This window comes from Protopterus annectens, chromosome 12.part0 (assembly GCF_019279795.1).
Source record: "Protopterus annectens isolate FY-2018-M chromosome 12.part0, PAN1.0, whole genome shotgun sequence".
Taxonomy (NCBI): domain Eukaryota; kingdom Metazoa; phylum Chordata; order Ceratodontiformes; family Protopteridae; genus Protopterus; species Protopterus annectens.
This window is the reverse complement of record NC_056746.1, coordinates 209,577,038-209,601,775: the sequence shown is the minus strand read 5'-3', so window position 1 is coordinate 209,601,775 and position 24,738 is coordinate 209,577,038. Positions and strand designations below refer to the sequence as shown.

The following is a 24,738-nucleotide window of genomic DNA, read 5'->3' as shown; positions in this document are numbered from 1 at the left end:
ATAGTGCCTAAAGGACTACGGGTATATAAATACCCAAACAATGTGGCTGCTGGAAGTGAATTCCATTCTGAATTAATAGCAGCCTTTGACAAATGTGGTTTGGACATTGTGCAAGCAATTATACATCAAAATGAAAGAGACATTGTTTTACTTAATAAAGCCTTTTGGATCTTATCTGGATATTTATTGGTGTTCTACGACCTCCATACACTGGTTTTGTGTGGTTGGCTTAATTCTACCAGCGTACGGCTTCTTCTTTTTTGCCTTGGAACAAAAATGGGTACACCTAGTATTTCCAGATGCAGATTTCTGCATCAACCACAATTTCCTTTAAGAGCACAAAGGGAACACACTCAATCCGGGGGCTGGTTTTCCTTGCCTTTCCAGATCCCCATTAAGACTCCCCAATAGCACAGCTATAGAGCTGAGTCCTCAGCCAAGTATCCAGGCCAAGTCCTCCATCACTCTCTCTGTTAAACCAGTGCTTCATGTCCCTGCTCCAAGCAGCTGACACACACACATGCTATTCGATATTTGATTTTCACACACACACACACACACACACACACACACACACATATAAACACACACACACACACTGGGAAAGGCTGGCACAGATTTACTAGCTATACCCCCTTCTGCTCAGAGTATAAGGTAGTTACACTGCCACATGACACTCCAAAGACAGCTACTCTAAGGCTCTTATAAGGGTACCCAATTATACTGAGTGAAAGTAATATTAATACAAATGATAGTGTTTGGGAAATGTAGTAAGGCTTTCAAGAGTGACCACACTATCATCAAATATGTGTAAGTCCTCTCAAAGGTTTAAATATTCTCTAAAAGACCAGACACAATGAAAAGTTTAAATATATTTAATAATAAATAATAAGGAAACATGAAATTACTAAATATTTATTTACAATAAACACCAGCATTTCAATCACAGGAAATATTAAAATAACACTGATGAATAAATTAACCCAGATACAGAAAAACAGTATCTAACTAATCTCTCTATATTTTCCTGACTGATCTAAAGAATCATTATTCCCTGTTTCACTTACTAGAGCAAGGCAAGATGAAGTAGGTGAGTGGTCCTTCTTTGTCAGTTTCCAAAAACAGAGTGCAATGAGACTTCAGTCTCATCTGGTATTAAAATATCATTGTTGTCCTAGATTACAGAATGACTTCACATACATCTGGTCATCTGACTTCATGTTCCCATGTTACCCCCTGTTGCTAGAAACTGAACTAGAATTTAGCACATAAGTGTTACCATACACAGGGAGAGAGCTTTGCTGAGATGTGTTATAGCATCTGGAAGCTATAAAAACCATAAAACACTTCCTCTCTTCCTACAGGAGCTAATAAATCATTCTCTGGCACAGAACGTTAGTCTCTGGCTGCAATCAGAACTGTAAGATACAATCTTTATGGTCTAAATTAAGTAATTTAATTTCTTATTATTTTCAGAGTCAGCTGGACTGAGATTAACCTTTTCTCTTCCAGTATCTTCTGTTAAAACATATACATTTTATCAGTTACAATATAGTCAGGACACACTGCTGGTACATTTTTCAACACAAGCATCTGTACAACTCAGTTTGATATACAAATGACATGTAATTCTTTCCAAAATTCCAGCTAGCTGTGCTGGCATATGTTACATATCCACTGCCCTACTCCTCTTGGCGTATCTGGCAATACCTCACATCTTCATAGCTTAGTCTATCATTTAGGGTCAGCCAGTCAGACTGTCACAAAATGGCTCCATGATGGCAGATGGAGCTGTGCCTAGGATGAATCTTGCAATCTTGTTTCATAAGGAGATGAGTGCATTGATTTTATACAAACAAGCTGAGAAGAGCGAGATTAACTGTTGTAGTTTTAGAAGCAGAGGTTTGGCAGCCCTTGGAATGATAAAGTAGTCCCAACGTTAAATGAGTCTTGTTCATGACAAACAAGATATGCTCACTAAACTACAGCACTTTGATAAGCAGAAAGACCGGGTATTTTAAAAATGGTATCTCTTCAATGAGAGACTTGGATAATTACTCAATAGCTAGTGTGGGCATATCAGGGCTTGGTAATTTCTTGGGCCCACATAGAATAGCTTTGGTCTTTGAGACATTAAGAAGAAGGGAGCTGTTTTAGATTCATTTTTCTAGTGTGTGAAATCAAGATTGTGGTGCGGCTACTACTATATTGGAAGCACAGTACAAAGGATTAGTCCAGATACAATCACTTTAGCTAGCAGATGTAGGAGACTTTCTCTCTGATAGCTTCCCTGTGGGAGGAAGAAAGATGTCTTGTTTCAAGTATTTTTTTCAGTTAAGTAGGTAGATAGACAAGTGTTCTTTCTCCAAGATTTCTTGTTAGTCTTGTCACCCTCTGGGTCACAGGTAGGATACCAGACTTCACTCAAGCTTTCTTGATCACCTCTGTCTACTACTATAGTGGGGGACAAATCAAGGTATAACAAACCAGAAGCACCATCTGCATACTGAACAAAGGGAAATCTAGTGCAGTGTTGCCAAAGAGCAATAATTAAAATCTGTCCCTGATTTTGGGTCTTTATTCCCCCATTATTTTGGGCATAGTCCAGATATTTTGAATTAAGAAGTTGAGAGATATCGCTCATACACAAATAGGAAGGGTCTAACCACAGAAACTTGGGCTATGTCATCTGTTACCACCTTTGTAGTGGAGATAAGTCACTGAGCTTTACTTTGAGGTACATTCCTGTTAGTTAGCTGCTGTACTAACTGACAGCAATAGTTATTAATCCAAACTGTGTTAGGTGGACTGGCTCTGTAGCAGAGAAGGATATATCCCTGAACATTGACCTAGGCAGTGGATGAGCTGACCAAGGATGAACAGAAGGACTGGCTAAAGCTGATTTATTCATCTTGTTGGAGACAGGAAGACCAACTCCCTGCCCTACTGGCAACATTATGGGGCCAGATGTGGACACTGCTAAGCACCGCATTTTTGAGCTGTAGCCAGAGATAGATTCTTGGTGAGAACTGTGCTTGTGTCACTGGGTAAAGCACTGGGGCCATCACACTTAGGTCAAGTTACCACAAGCTATAAAGTTGTTATGGACCAAACCTCCACATTTACATGCTGGCTTCATTGTGCAGAAAAATGAAGCCCTGCCTGTGTCCCTGACAAGCTGGGACTGATTAGTAATGTGGAAGTGGATGAGATGGACATACAAGGTAGGACAGAGTGGCTGATTTTAGCTGAACCCTTTTCCACTCAGGTCATTTTTCTTTGCATGGAACATGCATCAAGATTCTTATCCAATACAGTTCCTGGTGTGATTGCTCCCTGTTCATCCATGACATCACTCAAGACCTGCCTAATACTTTCTTGTCTCCCCTTACCCTAGTTCTGCCCTCCTAAAAAATCTTCTAACCAAATAAAATACGCTTCCTTTCCTTTGCAGTCTGTTATTGCCTTGTCATGGTTCTTCTCACAGGAGGTCATCGGTAACATCATTATTTTCTATGGTGATGCATTCAGAATAGAATAACCATTGTACAGATATCTTTGAGGATTGTATCACCATTGCTATCACTGTCTAAGAACCTACAAAGGTCCTGGTGCTCCTTTTTTGGCACTCCCTTGGTGAATAATGGTGACCTTCCAGGTCTGTGCGAAAAGAAGCTGTCACAGATTTTGATCACTTCAACCTTGAAATGAACTACTCCATCCTAACCCAAAGAAGTACCTATAAATAAGAAACACTATATTCTGAGGACTGTCGTATGAAAAGCATTGTCCCTTAACCCCTGCGATGTACCACTCCATTATCTCTCACCTTAGCCTAACTTTCCTATGTGTTGCAGATTCCAGATATTTCAGTGAATACTAAACTCTGAAGCCTGTAACAGAAATTATGTTTGTGTTATTTTCATGTAATTCACACCTACACAATATCAGCTAGTCCAAAAGCAATCAGAGGCATTTCTTCAAGACATATTTCAGAAGACAAAAAGAGAGAGTGCTGATTTGCAATATATATCATGCCGTATTGTTACAATGTAATACTTAAAGCTTGCTTATGGCTCTCTTTACTTTTAGAGTAACATTAGTGTGACATGAAATGTTAATATGTTATCTTCATTTGTAATCAAAAGTGCAAAGGTCCTTTGTACCATATCTAGCAAATGCCCATCACAAGCATTAGTATACCAAACATTTAAATACACCATCAGTCTGTGTTTTTATCATCTATGATGAGTGTGTAATGTCATGAAGCCACATCAAAAGTATTCATGCAATTACAGCTTAAGTCAATTACAGGTCTCTAATTTCTCTTTTCTTTCATGTAGAAAAATGCAACGCATGCTGTCTATGGTAATGTGGTTTATTTGCCTTCAAGATCTACTGTTACAGATGTGATTGTCAGAGATAAAGATACTTATGTTAGTTACAGTTGTACCTACCCACTGGATATGCAAATCAGTCTCTCTTCATCACTTAATCCAATCATAAGGTAGGGATCCTTTGAGATGTATATAGAATAATAGTATTTTGATACTGCAAAATTGTATACTTTATCAATATCATTTTATTGTAGTAATTTAATATAATACCACATTCAAAGTATAATTATTAAGCCTCACATGCAGATCAGCTGTAATTTGTTGCATTGTGAAAACAGCACAGAAATGGTTGCAACTTGCAGGGTACACAGGTTCATGTCTACATAAATTAAACTGTATGACCTTGTCTCTGTGATCCTGAGTGGTGGAGCCCTGACTGTAGCCCAGGTGACTGGGGTTTGATTAGTGCTCCTGGCATGGAGGAGCAAAGTAGGAAGGAAGAGGAATGAAAGGGTACAGCCCACTTGCCTCACCCGGGGGGGGGGGGAGTAGAAGGAGTTTGTGCACACTTAGAGGTACACTGAGTGGTGTGATCTCCCTGGTTTAGACCAGGAAAACTACTACTCATGCCATCACACAGGTAAGTGCACGACTGCTTGAAATTAATGCTCCTTGGATAGGTGAGGGGACAGACACCCTGGACAGTTTATTACGTGTCCCTCCCCAACATCTTGTAAGATGCATGCAAGTTAGGGTTGGTAGAAGGCAAGAAAACCCCCTTAAACCACCCTGATGGCTTTCTGAATGATAATGCTCTCCTGGATGACCTTCTTCCATGCAGTTTTCCAAGGTGAAATTGCTCAAGTGATCTCTATGACCTTCTCATATGTGGTTTAATTGACCAAGACATTTATGATTTTTTGACTGTTGAATATCCTTCTGTTCCTGTTATTCACAGATTGCCTAAGATCCATAAGGACAACCTCAATCCCCCACTGCATCCCATTGTTTTGGGACATGGTTGGATAACTGAGCCTTTATCCAGATTTGTTGAAATGCAGCTTAAATCAGTACTTGTTGAATCTCCTGCAATTCTGAAGGATACTGAACATTTTTGTCTGGTTTATTTAGTTCTCTTGTTGATGTTTCCTTTTCCCTGGCTGATATTTTGCTTGTAACTTTGGATGTTAAAACACTTTTCACTGTTATCCCCAATCAGGCAGGAGTTGATGCTGTGAGACTTTTTCTATCCCACCATGGTCACTTCACACATAGCATGGTGACTGTTATTTCTATTTTATTAGCTTTAATTCTGAATAACAATGTGCTTTTGTTTGAGAACCAGCATTACCTCCAACTACTAGACATGGCTATGGGTACCCCCTGTGCCAACAGCTATGCTAATCTGGTTATGGTTATGGCACAGTGGGCGGAGGACTACGTACCTAGCAATAATATGTTTGGTCATCATGTAAAATATTATGCCAGGTTTGTGGATGACATTTTTCTCCTATGGGAGGGTGATGTGGAGCAACTTTTAGAGTTTGTTAGGTATCTTGAAAGTACCTCAGATTTCTTTAGGTTTACTGTTAATTATTCACTTGTTTCTATTGATTTCTTGGACATCACCATTTTTAAGAATTCTGATGGTATTTTAGGGACACAACTTTATAGGAAACCCTGCTGGAGGAATAGGCTTTTGCATCCTACCAGCATGCATCCCCCACATATTTTCTCTAACATACTTAATGGTCAATGCTTAAGGGCCTCTAGGTGATGTACCAATGACCTTGTGTTTCAGCAGACTGTACATAGATTGAGTGATGGCTTCCCTGAGAGATGTTACTCACAGACACACATAACTATTGCTAGGAATACTACTCTGGAACAATGACAAGGCAGAGGGACTCCATATTTTTCCTCTAATATAAGGATTGTGAGCAGTGACCGAAGGTCCGGAGAAGCCCTACACCTTAGGGTTTTTTGTAGATATTCTAGTGATGTACAGCATTACTGCAATATTATAAGGAAGAATTGGCCTGCTCATTTAGCTGATCAACAGGTGAGACAAATAGTGGGTGAGTACCCCTCCGTCACTTATGGAAATAATATGTCTATTAAAAGACTTTTATGCTATGGACCAAGACCCCCCACCTCCTATACCCACAGGGATGGTTGGTATGCTTCCTTGCCATAGTTGTAAAGCATGCTCTTCCGTATCCAATGAACTCTGTTTTATACATCGCATTACAGAGCGCACCTTCACACCCAGATTTGTGGTGACATGCAGGCGCAGCAAGTTGGTATATTTGGCCACCTGCTGCTCCTGTGGTAGTTTTTTTATTTGGGTAAAACTACACGACAGCTTAGAGAAAGAATACTTGAGCACCTAGGCAATATACGTAACCATGTAATATCCAATGCTCTAGCTAATCATGCTTTATTGTTTTCAGGACACAATACTTTTAAATTTAGGGTTTTACAACTTTTGCATTCCCACATTAGGAGAGATGATTTTAATAATGTTATTGAGATGTGTGAGATAAAATGGATTGTTTCTTTGCAAGCATTTGAATATCCAGGACTTAACAGTGGTATACCTCTTAAACCAGCCCTACTGAGTAGGCGGTGATATGGTTACATCACTCTGCTTGAATGGTCTTTTTTAATTGGTTTTAGCTAATTGGTTGTGTCACCTTTTAGATAACTCTGTGTTTTAATATGTTTCTGTATTTTGGTCTGATGAAGCAGAAACCCCACAAAAGCGCTAACTTTCCTCAATAAACCAGTTCTTTATATATTTTTTGTGTTCAAGAGAAGTTTATCTTGCTTGGACTGCTTGGACCGTGTTGGTTGACTCACATTTATTTTTCTTAGAAATTGCTCAAGTGTCAGTAGCATGTAGAAAAAAAAAAGACAAAAAGCATACGGATGAACACTGTTTTCTATAGAAAATCATTGCCAGTGGTGTTTCTAAGTTTGCACCAGCAACGATTTACTTGATTTGGGTAATTTCTCCTTCTTTCAGTTGCTGCAGTTATGGAGTTGGTATAATAAGTTTGAGCGGGTTTGATTGTTCACCTTTCTCTATTTAAAGCATTTTTTTGTCCTTTCAGTTCATCTGCTTTAAGGAAGTCACATTTCATATAGACCTTTTTTTTTTCTTAAAATGGACTCCCTAATAATAGATATCTCTGTGAGTGTGCACGTGTGTGTGTGTGTGTGTGTGTGTGTGTGTGTGTGTGTGTGTGTGTGTGTGTGTGTGTGTGTGTGTGTGTGTGTGTATGTGTGTGTGTGTGTGTGTGTGTGTGTGTGTGTGTGTGTGTGTGTGTGTGTGTGTGTGTGTGTGTGTGTGTGTTTATTGCAAGCATAGTATGGAAATGTTTTTCCATGTTATATCGGAATATCGGATCGTGACTACAGAAATTAAGTATTTGCTAGTGTATGGCATCCCATTTATACAGACAGAGCACCTCTACATCATTTCTCACTTTTCTTATTGCACTGCATGAACACTGGGCAATACATTATCCTACCAGACCAGTCTCTTTAGTTCTCCTTAAAATGGACCACCTAATAATAAATATCACTGTGACGGTGTGTGAGTGACCAAAGCACAGAAATGTTTTTGCAAGATATATAGGTTTATGCCTACAGAGATGAAGTAATTGCTACTGTACTCCATCCCCTGTCATACTGACTGGACACCTCTACCTTTTATCTCATATTTCTAAGCAATAAGTGATCCATAAAATGTGTCTGACTAGACCAGTCTATTTTCTCTTCTTAAACTAGATTACCTAATAATACATATCTATGAGGTTGGGGAGTTGGCATAATCGTTAATCTGTTTACCTCAGAGAGAGAAGGTAAAGAGTTTTATTCTTAACCTTGGGTTGGGAAATTTGGCTAGGCTTAAAATGGCCTGTGAGGGCAGATAGACTAGTACTATCCTATAAACTTATAAGTGTATATGCACACATGTAAAATATATTGTACTATAGGGGTATGGAACAATTTTCATGATGACAGGAGCTGCCATACGTTATGAATCTCATAGGTTCATAGGTAGGTACTAGGCTATTGGCCATAGGGCCTATATAAGCCTAGCCAAAGGTACCCTGGCTTTCGCCACCCAAGAAAATTATTTTCCTGTGCCACTGTCGAGCAGAGCCACAGAAGTGATCCCTGGGGTGAATTTCCTATCTCCCATCCAATCATCAAGATTTTTCTTGCTAATGAGGAGCTTTGTTTGATATACATAGGTAGTTTGTTCCAGAGTATGGGAAGTCTCTGGGACAGGAATCTATCCCTCCAGCATGTTCTGTTTATTGTGGTGACGAGGTTTAGGTCCCTAGAGTGTGTAGCTCATAGGAATTGGGATTTCTTTAAGTGGAGCATGTCTAAAAGCTCTGGGTTTGACATAGCTTTGTGCATTAGGCAGAGATCGCCTCTGAGTAGGCGATATGCAACGGAGTAAAGCTGCAGTTTTTTGAGACGGTCTGCATAGGGCATCTCTTTGAGGCTGATAATCCTCTTTGTGAGGTATTTCAGCGGCTTTTCCAGTTGTTGTAGATGTCTTGTGAGGTACATACCAAAAGGGGCATTGTACTCTATAATGGGTCTAATGAGTGATGAGTAGAGGGGAACAATGACCTCTTTTTTCCTGAATGAGAAACCTTTTGTGATGAGGAGTGCCACATAGAAGGATTTCCTGACTACTTTGGCAATGTGATTATCAAAGGAGAGACTACTGTCCACCTGTGTCCCAAGGTCTCATCACATTTTTGGTATTAAGTAGACAACCACCTATGTGGTAGTTCATGGGTACTGAGTTTTTACCAAAAGGAATGACAATGCACTTTTTGGCATTGAGCTTGAGGTCATGGCTTTGACACCAGGCATCTGTCTCAGCAAGGCCCTTTTGTAGGATGTCCACATCTTTTGGAGTTTTGATTATGGCTCCTAGTTTGCAGTCATCTGCGAACTTCATTAGCCAAAGACCTTCTGTGTTGGCCTGTACTTCAGAGAAGTAGATACCAAACAGGAGAGGACTCAGGACTGAACCCTGTGGTACTCCACTTGTCACTAGTCTGAAGCTGGATTTGGAGTCTGCTACTTTCACAGTGTGGGTTTTGTCAGTGAGCCAGTTGGCAACCCATCTTGTGACATAGGGATTTATACCTAGTTTAGTGAGTTTATCTATAATTCCAGAGTGGGGGATGGTGACAAGAGCCTTGGCGAGATCTAGATAGGCTGTGTGAGCCACCTTACCCTCATCTACGGCTTTTGTGACTGCTTCAAAGAAATCTATCAGGTTTAGGAGAAATGATCTGCCTTTTCCAAACCCAAACTGGGTGGGATCCTGAGTTTGGAGATTACCAATGTCATTGTTTATAAGTTCCATGATGATACGCTCCATAGCCTTGCAGACCAGGCTAATGGGGCGGTAGTTTTTGTGGTCTTTGGTGGTTCCCCCTTTGTGGAGTGGGATAACTGTCGCTGTGCGCAATTCAGTGGGCACAAAGCCTGAGGTGAGGCTATGATTGAACATGATACTTAGGTGGGGTGCCAGTTCATTCTGTAGTTCATGTAGAACACAGCCTGGGATATCGTCAGGTCCCATGGATGCTGTGTTCTTGGCTTTGGATAGTGTGTTTTTTACCTGTGTAGCCGTGATTACAGGAGCTTTGCATTCTTCTGGTATAGAGATGGGCCCTTTAGGGGATGACAGAGGGGTAAAGTTAGCACTGAACCTATCTGCCAGGATGTTGGCAATATCCGTTGGTTTTGTATATTTAGTGCCATTGTGCTGTAACTCAGAGCAGATCTGAGTGTTGCCATTGAGATTCTTGACATAGCTATAGAATGCTTTGTGGTTGTCTTTAGAGTCAGTGGCGATTTTGTTTTCATAACTAGCTTTGGAGGATTTTATGAGGGATCCCAGCTTCTTACTGAAGCTGACCAGGGAGTTTCTCCAATCATGGGATTTTACTCTTTTTTGCAACAGTTTCTTTCTTCTGTTGTAGAGTTTGTTTATGGCAGGGGACCACCAGATTGGCTTCCTTTTTGGAGGATAGCATCTTGGTTCTGTTAGGGATTGCACGATCCATGCACTCATGTAAGTGCTTATAAAGTACATTTGTGTAGGATTCAGCAGTCATACCTCTATTGTCCGTCAGCATGGGTGTCATGAAGTTTGCCACTTCTGTCTTAAGAAGCGTGAAGTTGGCTTTGGAGAAATTTTTTACTGTGGTTTCCCTAATGGGGGGTGGGGGAGGGATGTGGATGTCTAGGGTGATTAGCTTATGGTCGGATCTGACCAACGAGGAATTGACCTCTGGTGTGGAGCACCGGTTGCCTATGTTGGTAATAACCAGGTCTAGGATATTGCTGCCCCTGGTGGGGGTTTGGATAAGTTGATCCATGGCATTGGAATTTATGAATTCCAGAAAACGTTGAGCACAAGAGTTGGTACATGAGTAGTTTTCCCAGTTAATGGTAGGGTAGTTGAAATTGCCCATTATTAGGGTGTTAGGTTGTACCCTAATATTTTCCAGTGTATTAAGAAATGAAGAGTGGGAATCCTGGGACATGGTGGGGGATCTGTAGCAAGCTACAATTTGGATTGCGGTCTTGCCCAGAGTTAGTTGCACTTGGATAATCTTGGATGCATTATGCTGAGCAACTAGCCTGGAGGTGTGGATATCCTTAATGAATATGGACACGCCTCCGCCTTTAGTGTTTCAGTTCAGGTTAGGTGGCCGAAAGGTGTGGTATGAATTATAGCCTGGTAATGCAGGGGTACTCTCTGGAGCCTTGAACCAGGTCTCTGTCACTGCACAGATGTCGATGTTCTCCATTTTAAGGAGTGCCTCGAGAGAGTGCATTCTGAGGTTTAGACTTCTAGCATTGAGTAGCATTCCTTATTACAACAGCACAAAATAGTTTATGTCTTTTAGCACTAGTCCCCCACATATTTAATTTATCTTTTTTCTTTTTGTATTTTTAATATAGTATGTCACAGCTATTTCAAAAGACTCGTGGTTATATATTAGTTTATTTCCAGAATAACACTAATGATAGTTGTAGATTTTATGAATAGATTGTGGTGTACAGTTGCTGAGACACAGGGGAGGATTCAAGAAAGTACTGTAAAGTACGTCATAGTACCTTTCAATTCAGCACCTTCTGTAACATGGTGCTGCACAGTTCTCCACCACAAAGACATGCAACACCACGTAGATCAGACCCTGTGGCCCTGCTGAATGCTAATGAGACAGTCAGGGAGGGGAGGCATATGCTAATATGAGCTATCTCTCCAGAACTGCCCTCAGGAAGGCATCTACAAGGTGAAGTGATTCAAGAAATTGCCCAGCCTTACAGCTCAGTATAGCCATCCCCACCACATCACAGTACTGACCATGGCCAAAAGGTTGTGTTTAACTGTCTGACATGAATGCGGTGGGGGGGGAACAAATAGACCACCAGAGATTATTCTTACAATGCTATAATGGCACCAGTGGTAGTGCTAGAATAGGGGTTATGGGGGAAAAACTAGACACCAGGGATTACTGTTAATCGGCTGTAATGGCACCAGCAGCAGTACAGGGATTAGGGTGGGAAGAATCATTAGACACCAGGGATTAATGCCATTGGAAGTGTTGTAACAGCACTAACAGTAGTATGGGGATTGGGGGTGGGCGATACACTAGCCACAGGGTATAATAGATAAGTGTCATAATGGCACTTCAAATACTATGGGGGGGGGGGAATGGGAGGACAAATAAATTAAGGACTGATGTGTGTGTGTGTGTGTGTGTGTGTGTGTGTGTGTGTGTGTGTGTGTGTGTGTGTGTGTGTGTGTGTGTGTGTGTGTGTGTGTGTGTGTGTGTGTGTGTGTGTGTGTGTGTGTGTGTGTGTGTGTGTGTGTGTGTGTGTGTGTGTGTGTGTGTGCGTGCGTGCGTGCGTGTTCATGTTGAGTGCACTTTTGTGTATGGAAAAGTGACTGTGGGGAGAGAATCCAACTGCCTACATGAGCAGCTGTTTAATACCATGGTGTGCAGACCAGTAATAATCTGCATATTATGGCAGTAAATGTGATTCAGACACATTCATATTAACTGATAACGAGGTCTTACCTTATCGAGGCTAACATGTCTGAATCACAAACTGGCATGTCATGGGCGATGGGCCTTTTTAGCATGAACAGCGTGGTTCATGCTAGGCCCTTTAATGAATCCCTGTGTCAGTGTCAATGTAGATTAAGTTAATTTATTTATCATATATTTATTGGAAAGTAGGTTTTTGATTCTGGGAAGAAAGGTTTATTTTTGTTTTTGATTTTGTTTTTCTATTCTTTTTTCGTTTTTGATGGGTTTTTTTCAAAGCCATTTGGGAAGTAAGGGGATAGCAAGTTAGTTACAGTTTTAATTATTCAGAATATCTGGAATAGCACTAACCATAATCATAGTTAGCTTTTCTAAACAGATTGTAGAGTACGGTTGCTGAAATATAATGTTACTGTGGATTTTTACTTTAGATTATGTTTCTCTTGGGGGGGTATTAAAGAGTATGTTTTTGATTGGGGATTCAATTTTTCCCTTCTTTTTTAATTCTTTTGATTTTTTTCAATGCTATTTGGCAAGTGAGGGGTAGAAAGTTAGTTGTATTTTTTATTAGACAAAATTTAATAATTTAGATTTTTTTTACCTTTCTAACTTTAGCTTTTGCATTTGTGTTCTGTGAATTTAGGCATTAGACTAAGTAGATAGTTGATTATTGTGAAAACTTTAACTACATATGTTTAAGTTTTATGTAAAAATTCTAGTGCTTTGCGGAGTGGATGTGAGTTTGCAGTGGGCTCCTATGATTACAAAGAGGACATCAGCAAAATCATGGCTGCTTGTGTACTACATACAGTATGCTGATGAGTTGGAACCTTCATTTGTAAGGCATGTTTAACTTTTAAATTTATGGATTTCTTTTCTCATGTTCTCGGCTTTAGAATGGGTGTATTAAATGGGGAATGGATGGATAGGGTATATATTCTTTAATGTGTTACCTCCCTCCATATTTGACAACCATCAGTTCCTCCATTAGTCTTGGGTCCATTCAGTTCCCCCACCACTGGGAAGACCACAACATGAAAGGGACAGCTGAGCAGAAAAGGCCATCATCCAAGTTGACATGGAGGGGTTTCTGTGCCTTCACCAACATCTAAAACTTTTGGCTATGACAATCTATCTATTAGGCACTAACCCCATCCCTGCGGACAGACATAGGTATTCACATCACCGCAATATTCTATAACACCCTCCCTTCATAGATGTATGTAGCCACTCACAAAATCAGTGATTTCTACCATTACCATCTAGGTAGCACCAAGCCCACATCCCTGGTCATGGGTGCATTTTGCACCTGCAAGCCTCCACCTACTGGTGCTACCTGGAAAACTAGAACCACTACTTCCTCCCTTACCTGCTCACTCCTGGCACACAGGCAGGACTTTATTTTCCCATGTCATAGAGGTGAGTAGTAGGTTATGCATTTTAATGTATATTTACGAAGTCAACGTAAAATTCATTACATACATTTTTGCAAGTCTTCTTACAGGTATGCTCTCAAGAATCATGGTTTGGATGGGCAGTTCTTTTTTTCATGGGGTTGGAATATTTTATTTTTTTAACTTTCTTCAGTTCAGTTTTGTATGTGATTTTTTTTTAAAACTATTTTTATATTTGGATAGGGCAATTTTTTTTTCTTTTCGGGTAGATTTGTTTTAAGTTTCAGGACAATACCAGATGCCATTTTGTGTGACTTTCTCTGGAGATAAGGTGAGTAATTTATATTTATTATTATCTTGACATTTTATATTTATTATTTTAGTGTAAAGTATGGATACTGTGCTACATTTTATGATATTTAGAAATTTTAGTTCAGAGAATATGTTTTTATGGCAAAGTTTTTTCTTTGAGGAGTTGTAGTGATAGCAATTCATGTTTTGTAATGTCTTTTTTTTTTATTTGTATTGCATTGCTCGTACTGTGATTGCCTTTACTTTTTGCATGGTTTTGAAGGTGTTTCTTGCAGTTGATGTTTCTTTGTGGTTACTGGAGCTATGTAATTACATGGTTTACTAATCAGTGGTAATCCAGTGCAGTTTTTAATTGCATCAGCAGAGCGGTGATGAATGTTTGAAGACATGAACAGGCTAATGATAAATGCCTGATCAGCTGAAAGAGCCATGATAACATATCTTGATGATTAGCTGAGATATATGTTGGTTTTTTTTTCACTCCCCTTTGTCAGGTTCTGTTTTTAAGATATTTATTGTTTGCACATCTTTCAACTGCTATACATAGTGCTAGGATTTTGGCACTCTGATTTAGCCATGCTCAACTTAGATTTACTGATGTTCCTCATGAAGTCAGACCTGTTTGTGTACACATGCCTTATTAAATAAATAAACTAGGCTTATTCAAAGAGTCCCTATCATTAACTATATATAAAAACCTTCTATTGTGAAAAATAAAAAGTAGTCCTCTTTCTAACCCTCTCCTATGATTTCAAAGGACAGTGCTATGGTTTTTAATTCTCAGTGAAATATGCAGACAGCCAAGGAGCCATAGCAGTGGAAAAGAAACAGAAGGACTGAATTTATGGGGAAGAAGAAGTGAGCAGGAGGAAGTGGAAGCATAAAATAAGACCAAACCTCACTGAAGGTGCACTCTGTGAAACAAAAGAATCGAGGCATAATGTGTAGGAGCTAATCATACTTCTCAAATCCAGATTTTTGCAGAATGTCCAGATTTTTTGCCTCATATTTTTGATGTGTTCCTCATAAAATTTGTGATTTTCTGGCAAATCACTGAGGATTCAACTCACTAAATCTTCTTCTCCTTTTGGCTTTTCCCGTTAGGGATCGCCATGGTGTGAGAGTGGTCTGCAGAACAATTGGCAGTGGAGTTTTACAGTATAGAGTTGCCAGCCTGGCACCCAACCTTCCACAGAAGGCACACACTCACACCTAGGGCCAATTTTGAGTGTTCAATTCACCTGCAGCATGTCTTTGGGATGTGGGAGGAAACCACAACACCCAGAAGAAACCCACAGGACCACAGGGAAGACATGCAGACTCCACACAAAAGGCATGGCAGCTGAGAATCAAACCGGAAAACCTTTTGCTGTGAGGTAGCAATGCTTACCCTTGTACCACCATGGCCATCCAGGATACAAGTCAGTAAATGATATGCATTTGAGTTTCAGATTGCATACCCTTCAGAAAAGGCATGCTAACACAAATCCTGTATTCAAGCAACTTTCTAAGTTTATAAGAGCACTAAATAACATTCTACACAACTATGTGCCTAGTTGACCATTATGATCCAATGACCAAATACTGTCTACAAACCTATCAAATCTGCTAGCCATTGTCTGCATTTGTACCATGTTGCTAAGGCCTGGAACTCCTTATTTCTATCTACAAGGTCAATACCCTCCGTCCCATCCTTCAAAACATTTATGAAAGACTTCCTAGTCAAAAGCTGGCTCTGTTCTTGCTCAGTACCAGGATAAACTATATCCCTAAATGTGGACAAATACCTATTCATACCTTACATTTCCTTACTTTCTGTTCTTCACTCACTTCATTACTTCTGTCAGTTTTTCCTGCCATGGCTTTCTCTCTAAATAAACCATAAACCTGCTTTTCTTTCGCTTTGTAGTGCAATCCCTGTTTGTATTATCAGCAAACAAATAAATCCACAACACCAGCCCAGAAGTTAAAAATGTTGAAACACAGGTGCCCAGTAGGAAGGTAGCTGGAATAAAGAAGCTGAACCACAATAAAGTAAAATATTTTTAATACAAAATGGTGAGCGCTTTCGCAATAGTAACCATTGCTTTATCAGACAGTTCATTCAAACAGCAACAGCACTTAAATACTTTAATTCATTACTAAAACAACCAATCCTACCACTCAAAGTTAATTCAGCACTCAGCAATCAATTAATTACTATGGTTACGTTCTGCCCTTAGTTAATTGCTGAAGTCAGAAAAACTCTGTTTAAAAACCATATGCACAAAATGTAAAGACAAGAACATGTGGATAAATATAAATAAAATACTTGTGCATAGATACAAGCATAAAATATATATAAATATATATATATATATATATATATAAAAGTATAAGCGGTACACACTCAACAACTTAATACATATATTCTGCCTAATAAATGCACATGTTGTCCACCTAGTAAATTCATATGCTTTAATTCATACATCTCAACAAATGCTTATCTTTAATGATATCTATGCTAGAAGCAGCTCAAGAAATACTATCATATTGATCCAAAGCCTGCATGTGTTTATGTAGTCTTCTCTTGTTAAAATAGTATTATTATTTTTTGCTTTATTTTAACCTTCTAGATTTTAGCACTGGCTTCAATGGAACACTATTATTCAAACCCAAACCTCTGTGCGCTCCTAAGCGCAAAATCCATTTTACTTCCAGCCATGGTGGTACGGCAGTAGCGTTGTTACCTCACAGCAATAGGTTCTCCCGTTCGATTCTTGGCGTGGCTTGGGAGTGCCTTTTGTGTGGAGTCTGCATGTCCTCCCTGCGGTTGGGTAGCGTTCGAAAGACATGCGTGCGTAAATGGGCGTGCCTTCGTTGAAGGTTGGGCATCGAGCTGGCACCTCAGCATTTCGTAAAAATCTACTGCCAATCATTAGCGGACCGGAGTTCCGCTGTGGCCACCCCTTACTGGGAAAAAGCCGAACGACAAACAACATTTTCAGTAGTATTGACTATGTCCCTCATCCCATTGCTGACATTCTGAATATGTAAAACCTGAAACAGAAATATATGGTCATCCCCTTTATTCAATGTATGCTTAGCCAAAGCACTATACAGTTGCCCTTTTCTAGTGCAGTAAAGGTGATCCCTTATCCGTTCCCTAAGGTGACGGTTAGTTTTGCCAACATAGAAATGGAAACATGTTGTGCAGTGAGCTACATACACTACATTCTTAGTATTGCAATCAGCAGAATTCCTTAGCTCACATAGACACCCTGTTTCAGGGTGTTTAAAAAACCTTGATTCATCTATATAAATGCACTGTGTACATTTTCCACATCTATGAGTACCATTCACTGTGCTATCCATCAGAGCAGGTATCCTTGGATAGCAAAGCTGCTGTTTCAGATTTTCTTATAAATGCAAAATGTGGTTGTCCACCCACTATGTTGGTAGTATCCTCATCTACTAACAACATATCCCAATTTTGTCATATTATGGTTTCAAACCTTTTCACATCTCTTGTATATGGTAAAACCATTGGAATGTATGGTAATACACTATTCATAATATCTACCCTGTCACTACCTGCTCTATCAGAGTAGTAGGGCTTAGCTTTACCTTTCCTTTCTTTGTGTACATTATGGTACACTTTATCAATTTCATGTTCACTATACCCCCTATTAATGAAACCTGTTCTTAGCTTAGTTAACTCATTTCTATACACTTCCTCTTGACAACATAGGCGAGATGTTCTCATTGCCTGACCTCTGATTATGTTAGGAAAATCTTAGGGTTATGCATACTGTTTCTGTGTAGAAAAGATGGTCTGTACATTGTTTCCTATGTAATTTCGTAGATCATTGGTCATTTTCTCTGTATATGGTAATGACCAGGAAGTCTAAACTCATCTCAGAACAGTTCATCGTGAACTTTAAAAAGTTACTAGTAGTATTTAGGTATGCATATAGGGATTTAAGTTGTTCACTGTCACTTTTCTAAAAAATAAAAAGATCTGCAACGTGCCTATAAAAAGCTATTTGGGGATTACCTAACAGATGTTCATATTCCCAGTTAACCATAACCAGGTTTGCATGTGTTGGCACAACTTGTGCCCATGGCAACCCCTGACGACTGCTTATAGCATATGCCATTGAACATAAATATGCTGTGCTCTAATACCAATTCTAGCAACATACAGAGAAAGTCTATCTTAGTATTAGAGAATGTTCCCTGCCTTGTCAACACTGATTTCACCATGCTTATCCCCTGGTCATTGGGTATACTTGTAAATAAAGACACGACATCTAGTGTGGCCAACATCCCCGTATCTACTGTTCCCATTTGTTTCACTGCCCCATAAAGGTGCACTAAAACTGTTCTGTGTCTTTCAAGACATATGCATATTCATTGAGTGCTGTCTTCAATTCCTTATCCAGGTATCTAGAGATGAGTTCTGTTAGCCATCCTGCCCCTGCTACTATAGGTCTAAATTTTGGGTTATATGGGTCTTTGTGTATCTTGGGGAGGCCATGGATTTGAGGTATGATTGGATTTTCAACAGTGAAAAAATTAAAAAGTTCTTTACTTAATAGTTCCATACACATGCATTCATATAAGGTACTAGCAATCTGTTCATTCATTTCAAACACAATTGTTGGTACTTCAGCATATACATTTGGATCCAATAACATTTCTTGCATAGCTGTATTATAAAAGTCAGCATTCAGCATCACCACTGGTCCCCCTTTGTCAGCAGGTCTTATAACTATGCTATCATTAGTCTACAAGTCACACAATGCTTTGTGCTCACTCTTTGTCAAATTATACTTTTCTTCATCTAAAAAAAGTATTGTTCCCTGTGCTATAAATGGCATTTTCACAAGCTTTTAAGAAGTTTTCTATATTATGCGGCAATATTGGTACATACAGACTGTTTTTCTTAAACTGAACATCCCTTGCCTCATTGCCATTTCCAAATTGTTATTTCAGTGTTATATTTCTAATAAACATACGTAGGCATAACAGAAATTCACTAATGTCCATTTTAGTCGAAGGTATAAAATTTAAACCTCTGTTTAATAAAGAAGTCTCAGGGGACACAGAGTATTTAATATGCCCACATATGGAAACACCTACCCCACTTTGTTAGCCCACTGGCAACAAATTAATTTTAACACAAGTAAAGAGTATATACAGTTGTTGCTGGACTTTTTCAAGCCGGTGGAACAAGAGCTTAATGAAAAGATATGTCAGCAACAACACGAACTGTCTGCGCTTTATGGGGAAGCAGCCATGAACTAATTGATAAGATACTTCGCTATGAAACCAGACTGCTTGAGCAAAAGAAAAAGAAACTGTGCAGGGATCTGACAGATTTGACTAACCAGCATGTCTTTACTTGGTCAAAACCTGCACAGTCTGCAGAGCAGTCTAATACCAACCGCAATCTGAGATTTACGAGAGAAATCAATGGGCAGTCAGAGGTATCACCAACAGCATACCAGCGGAGGAGAGGGCAGGTTCAATCATTTGAGCGGTATGAGAGACCAAGGGCAGAGCATCGGGTACAGTCTGAAGAGACGAACAATACACTCGGGGCGGAAGAGGAAACAATAAATCAACAGCCAGGAGGGAGTGTCCTTTCATCAAATGAGGCACATTCCATTTATTCTACACTGATGGAAGTGCTATCGTCTTCAGCAACCAATGATAAGGCAACAACTGCCTCCACAACTACAGCCATGGTAAGAAGGAAGATTAATATGGAAGGAGGACAACAACAGGTTTTTCCTGTTCTACCCCTACTGTTTCGAGCAGGGAGGAGAAAATCTGTGGAACAGGACATTTACAGGGGCCAGAAATGGAAAGAGGCACCAGGTCTGTTACAAACTCACACTTTGAAGAAAATGTGGGGGTATGGGCAGGAGAGTTCATTTGGAATATTTCCAAATATGAACTGTCTGCAGCTGAGACTTCTTTATTAAACAGAGGTTTAAATTTTATACCTTCAACTAAAATGGACATTAGTGAATTTCTGTTATGCCTATGTATGTTTACTAGAAATGTAACATTGAAACAACAATTTGGAAATGGCAATGAGGCAAGGGATGTTCAGTTTAAGAAAAACAGTCTGTATGTACCAATACTGCTGCATAATATAGAAACCTTCTTAAAAGCTTGTGAAAATTCCATTTATAGCATAGGAAATAGTTTTTTTAGAAGAAGGAAAGTATAATTTGACAAAGAGTGAGCACAAAGCATTGTGTGACTTGTAGATGAATGATAGCGTAGTTATAAGACCCGTTGACAAAGGGGGACCAGTGGTGATACTGAATGCTGACTTTTATAATACAGCTATGCAAGAAATGTTATTGGATCCAAATGTATATGCTGAAGTACCAACAACAATTGTGTTTGAAATGACTGAACAGATTGCTAGTACCTTATATGATTGCATGTGTATGGAACTATTAAATAAAGAACTTTTTAATTATTTCACTGTTGAAAATCCACTCATACCTCAAATCCATGGCCTCCCCAAGATACACAAAAACCCATATAACTGGAAATTTAGACCTATAGTAGCAGGGGCAGGATGGCTAACAGAACTCATCTCTATATACCTGGATAAGGAATTGAAGACAGCACTCAACGAATATGCATATGTCTTGAAAGACACAGAACAGTTTTTAGTGGACCTTTATGGGGAAGTGAAACAAATGGGAACAGCAGATACGGGGATGCTGGCCACACTAGATGTAGTGTCTTTATTTACAAGTATACCCAATGACCAGGAGATAAGCATGGTGAAATCAGTGTTGACAAGCTAGGGAACATTCTCTAATACTAAGATAGATTTTCTCTGTATGTTGCTAGAACTGGTATTAGAGCACAACATATTTATGTTCAATGGCATATGCTATAAGCAGTTGTCAGGGGTTGCCATGGGTTGACAAGGCAGGGAACATTCTCTAATACTAAGATAGACTTTCCCTGTATGTTGCTAGAATTGGTATTAGAGCACAACATATTTATGTTCAATGGCATATGCTATAAGCAGTTGTCAGGGGTTGCCATGGGCACAAGTTGTGCCAACACATACGCAAACCTGGTTATGGTTAACTGGGAATATGAACATCTGTTAGGTAATCCCCAAATAGCCTTTTATAGGTGTTCTATAGATGATCTTTTTATTTTATGGAAAGGTGATGGTGAACAACTTAAATCCCTGTATGCATACCTAAATACTACTAGTGACTTTTTAAAGTTTACGATAAACTGTTCTGAGATGAGTTTAGACTTCCTGGATGTTACCATATACAGAGAAAATGACCAATTGTCTATGAAATGACATAGGAAACAATGTTATAGACCATCTTTTCTACACAGAAACAGTATGCATAACCCTAAGATTTTTCCTAACATAATCAGAGGTCAGGCAATGACAACATCTCGCGTATGTTGTCAAGAGGAAGTGTATAGAAATGAGTTAACTAAGCTAAGAACAGGTTTCATTAATAGGGGGTATAGTGAACATGAAATTGATAAAGTGTACCATAATGTACACAAAGAAAGGAAAGGTAAAGCTAAGCCCTACTACTCTGATAGAGCAAGTAGTGACAGGGTAGGTATTAGGAATAGACCATACATTCCAATGGTTTAACCATATACAAGAGGGGTATATATTAGAACACCGAACGTTCAAAATTTTGAGTGTTCTAATATCGACCCATTTTCAGTGAATGCTGAAAATATCGAAGAAACAGAAAACCTAATTTTTTTCCTAGGGAAAGAATTTGGTTGTCCATTTCTGTTGCTTCAGTATTTTTAGCACTGTGGTGGAAAGTTATGGGACGGGTTCAGGTAAGTGTGCGATTGTGTCGATGTGAGGGTTAGGATGGGTTAGATAAGTTAGGGTTAGGATGCGGGTGAGGTGACTGTACGATAGTGATGGACCTTAGGGTTAGGGTTTGGGTTAAGGTAAGTGGATAGTTAGTGGTGTATGTATAGTTTAGTGTAGGGTTAGGTATAAGAGTTTAGGTGTATGTGTGTGGATTGCCGTTTGTTTGGTGTGCTTGTGTTGTGTGCATGTGTTTTGGAGCAGCAAATTTTTTCCCTAGGAAAAAATTCACTGCTCTGAATGTTCGATGTTTTAAATTTTTGATTCATAGGGTTTGATATTAGAACAGTCAAAATTTTGAATGTTCAGCGTTCTAATATAGACCCTAGAAGAGATGTGAAAAGGTTTGAAACCATCATACTACAAAATTGGCATATGTTGTTAGTAGATGAGGATACTACCAACATAGTGGGTGGACAACCACATTTTGCATTTAGAAATAAGAAAAATCTGAAACAGCAGCTTTGCTATCCAAGGATACCTGCGCTGATGGGTAGCACAGTGAATGGTACCCATAGATGTGGAAAATGTACACAGTGCATTTATATAGATGAATCAAGGTTTTTTAAGCACCCTGAAGCCTATTGGAGCTAAGGAATTCTGCTGACTGCAATATTAAGAATGTAGTGCATGTAGCTCACTGCACAACATGTTTCCATTTCTATGTTGGCAAAACTAACCGTCACCTGGAACGGATAAGGGATCGCCTTTGCTGCACTAGAAAAAGGCAACTGTATAGTGCTTTGGCTAAGCATACATTGGATAAGGGGGATGACCATATATTTCTGTTCCAGGTTTTACACATTCAGAATGTCAGCAATAGGATGGGGACATAGTCAATACTATTGAAAATATGGGAGTAAAATGGATTTTGCACTTAGGAGCACAGAGAGGTTTGGGTTTGAATGATAGTGTTTCATTGAAGCCAGTGCTAAAATCTAGAAGGTTAAAATAAAGCAAAAAATAATAATACTATTTTAACAAGAGAAGACTACATAAACACATGCAGAGCTTTAGATCAATATGACAGTATTTCTTGAGCTGCTTCTAGCACAGATATCATTAAAGAGAAACATTTGTTGAGATGTATGTATTAAAACATATGTATTTACTAGGTGGACAACATGTGCATTTATTAGGCAGAATATAAGTATTAAGTTGTTGAGTGTGTACTGCTTATACTTTTATATATATTTTTATATATATTTTTATGCTTGTATCTATGCACATAAGTAGTTACTAAATGGGGAACATGAGTATATGTATTTATTCATTGACTTTTTATGTATTTTATTTATATTTATCCACATGTTCTTGTCCTTACATTTTCTGCATGTGGTTTTTAAACAGATTTTATCTGACTTCAGCAATTAACTAAGGGCAAAACATAACCATAGCAATTAATTGATTGCTGAGTGCTGAATTAACTTTGAGTGGTAGGATTGGTTGTTTTAGTAATTAATTAAATTATTTAAGTGCTGTTGCTGTTTGAATGAACTGTCTGATGAAGCCATGGTTACCACTGAGAAAGCGCTCACCTTCTTCTTCTTCTTTGGGCTTTTTCCCGGTTAGGGTTCGCCACAGCAGATCACCTGTCCGCTCATGATTGGCAGTGGAGTTTTATGGTGTCGAGTTGCCAGCCCGGCGCCCAACCTTCCACAGAAGGCACACACACGCACACACTCACACCAAGGGCCAATTTAGAGTGTCCAATCCACCTACAGCATGTCTTTGGAATGTGGGAGGAAACAGGAGTACCCGGAGGAAATCCACAAGACCACAGGGAGGATTTGCAGACTCTGCACAGAAGGCACCCCAGCCGAGAATCAAATCGGAGAACCTCTTGCTGTGAGGCGGCAACGCTAACTGCTGCTCCACCGCAGCCACCCAATACTGCGAAAGCACTCACCATTTTGTATTAAAAAAGAAGATTTTACTTTGTCATGGTTCAGCTTCTTTATTCCAGCTAACTTTCTACTGGGCACCTGTGTTTCAACATTTTCAACTTCTGGGCTGGTGTGGATTTATAAGTTTGCTGATAATACAAACAGGGATTACACTACAAAGTGAAATAAAGGCAGGTTTATGGTTTATTTAGAGAGAAAGCCATGGCAGAAAAACATACAGAACTAATGAAGTGAGTGAAGAACAGAAAGTAAGGAAATGTAAAGTATGAATAGGTATTTGTCCACATTTAGGGATATAGTTTATTCTGGTACTGAGCAAGAACAGAGCCAGCTTTTGACTAGGAAGTCTTTCATAAATGTTTTGAAGGATGGGACGGGGGGGGTATTGACCTTGTAGATAGAAATAAGGAGTTCCAGGCCTTAGCAACATGGTACAAATGCAAACAATGACTAGCAGATTTGATAGGTTTGTAGACAGACAGGAGTATTTGGTCATTGGATCATAATGGTCAACTAGGCACATAGTTGTGTAGAATGTTATTTAGTGCTTTTATAAACTTAGAAAGATTTTACTTTGTCGTGGTTCAGCTTTTTTATTCCAGCTACCTTCCTACTGGGCACCTGTGTTTCAACCTGTTTGTATTATATTTACCTTTAATTTGTCTGTAAACTGACTAAAATGTCTCTAACTATTAAATTATTGTCATATAACTTGTATCTATTCTTAACCAATATTTTCAAATTATGTCTAATTTGGTAGAATTATTTAAACTGTATTCATATTTTGAA

General features: G+C 39.2%; 1 protein-coding gene across 1 annotated transcript in view; it reads left to right on the top strand.

Annotated features, from left to right (window-relative positions):
- Positions 1-24,738, top strand: part of LOC122817325 (uromodulin-like) — a 275,611-nt gene that overhangs the window by 138,680 nt on the left and 112,193 nt on the right. The window contains exon 5 of the mRNA XM_044090542.1: positions 4,344-4,507. Within this exon, the coding sequence (XP_043946477.1) occupies positions 4,344-4,507 (164 nt within the window). The remainder of the gene's footprint in view (positions 1-4,343; positions 4,508-24,738) is intronic.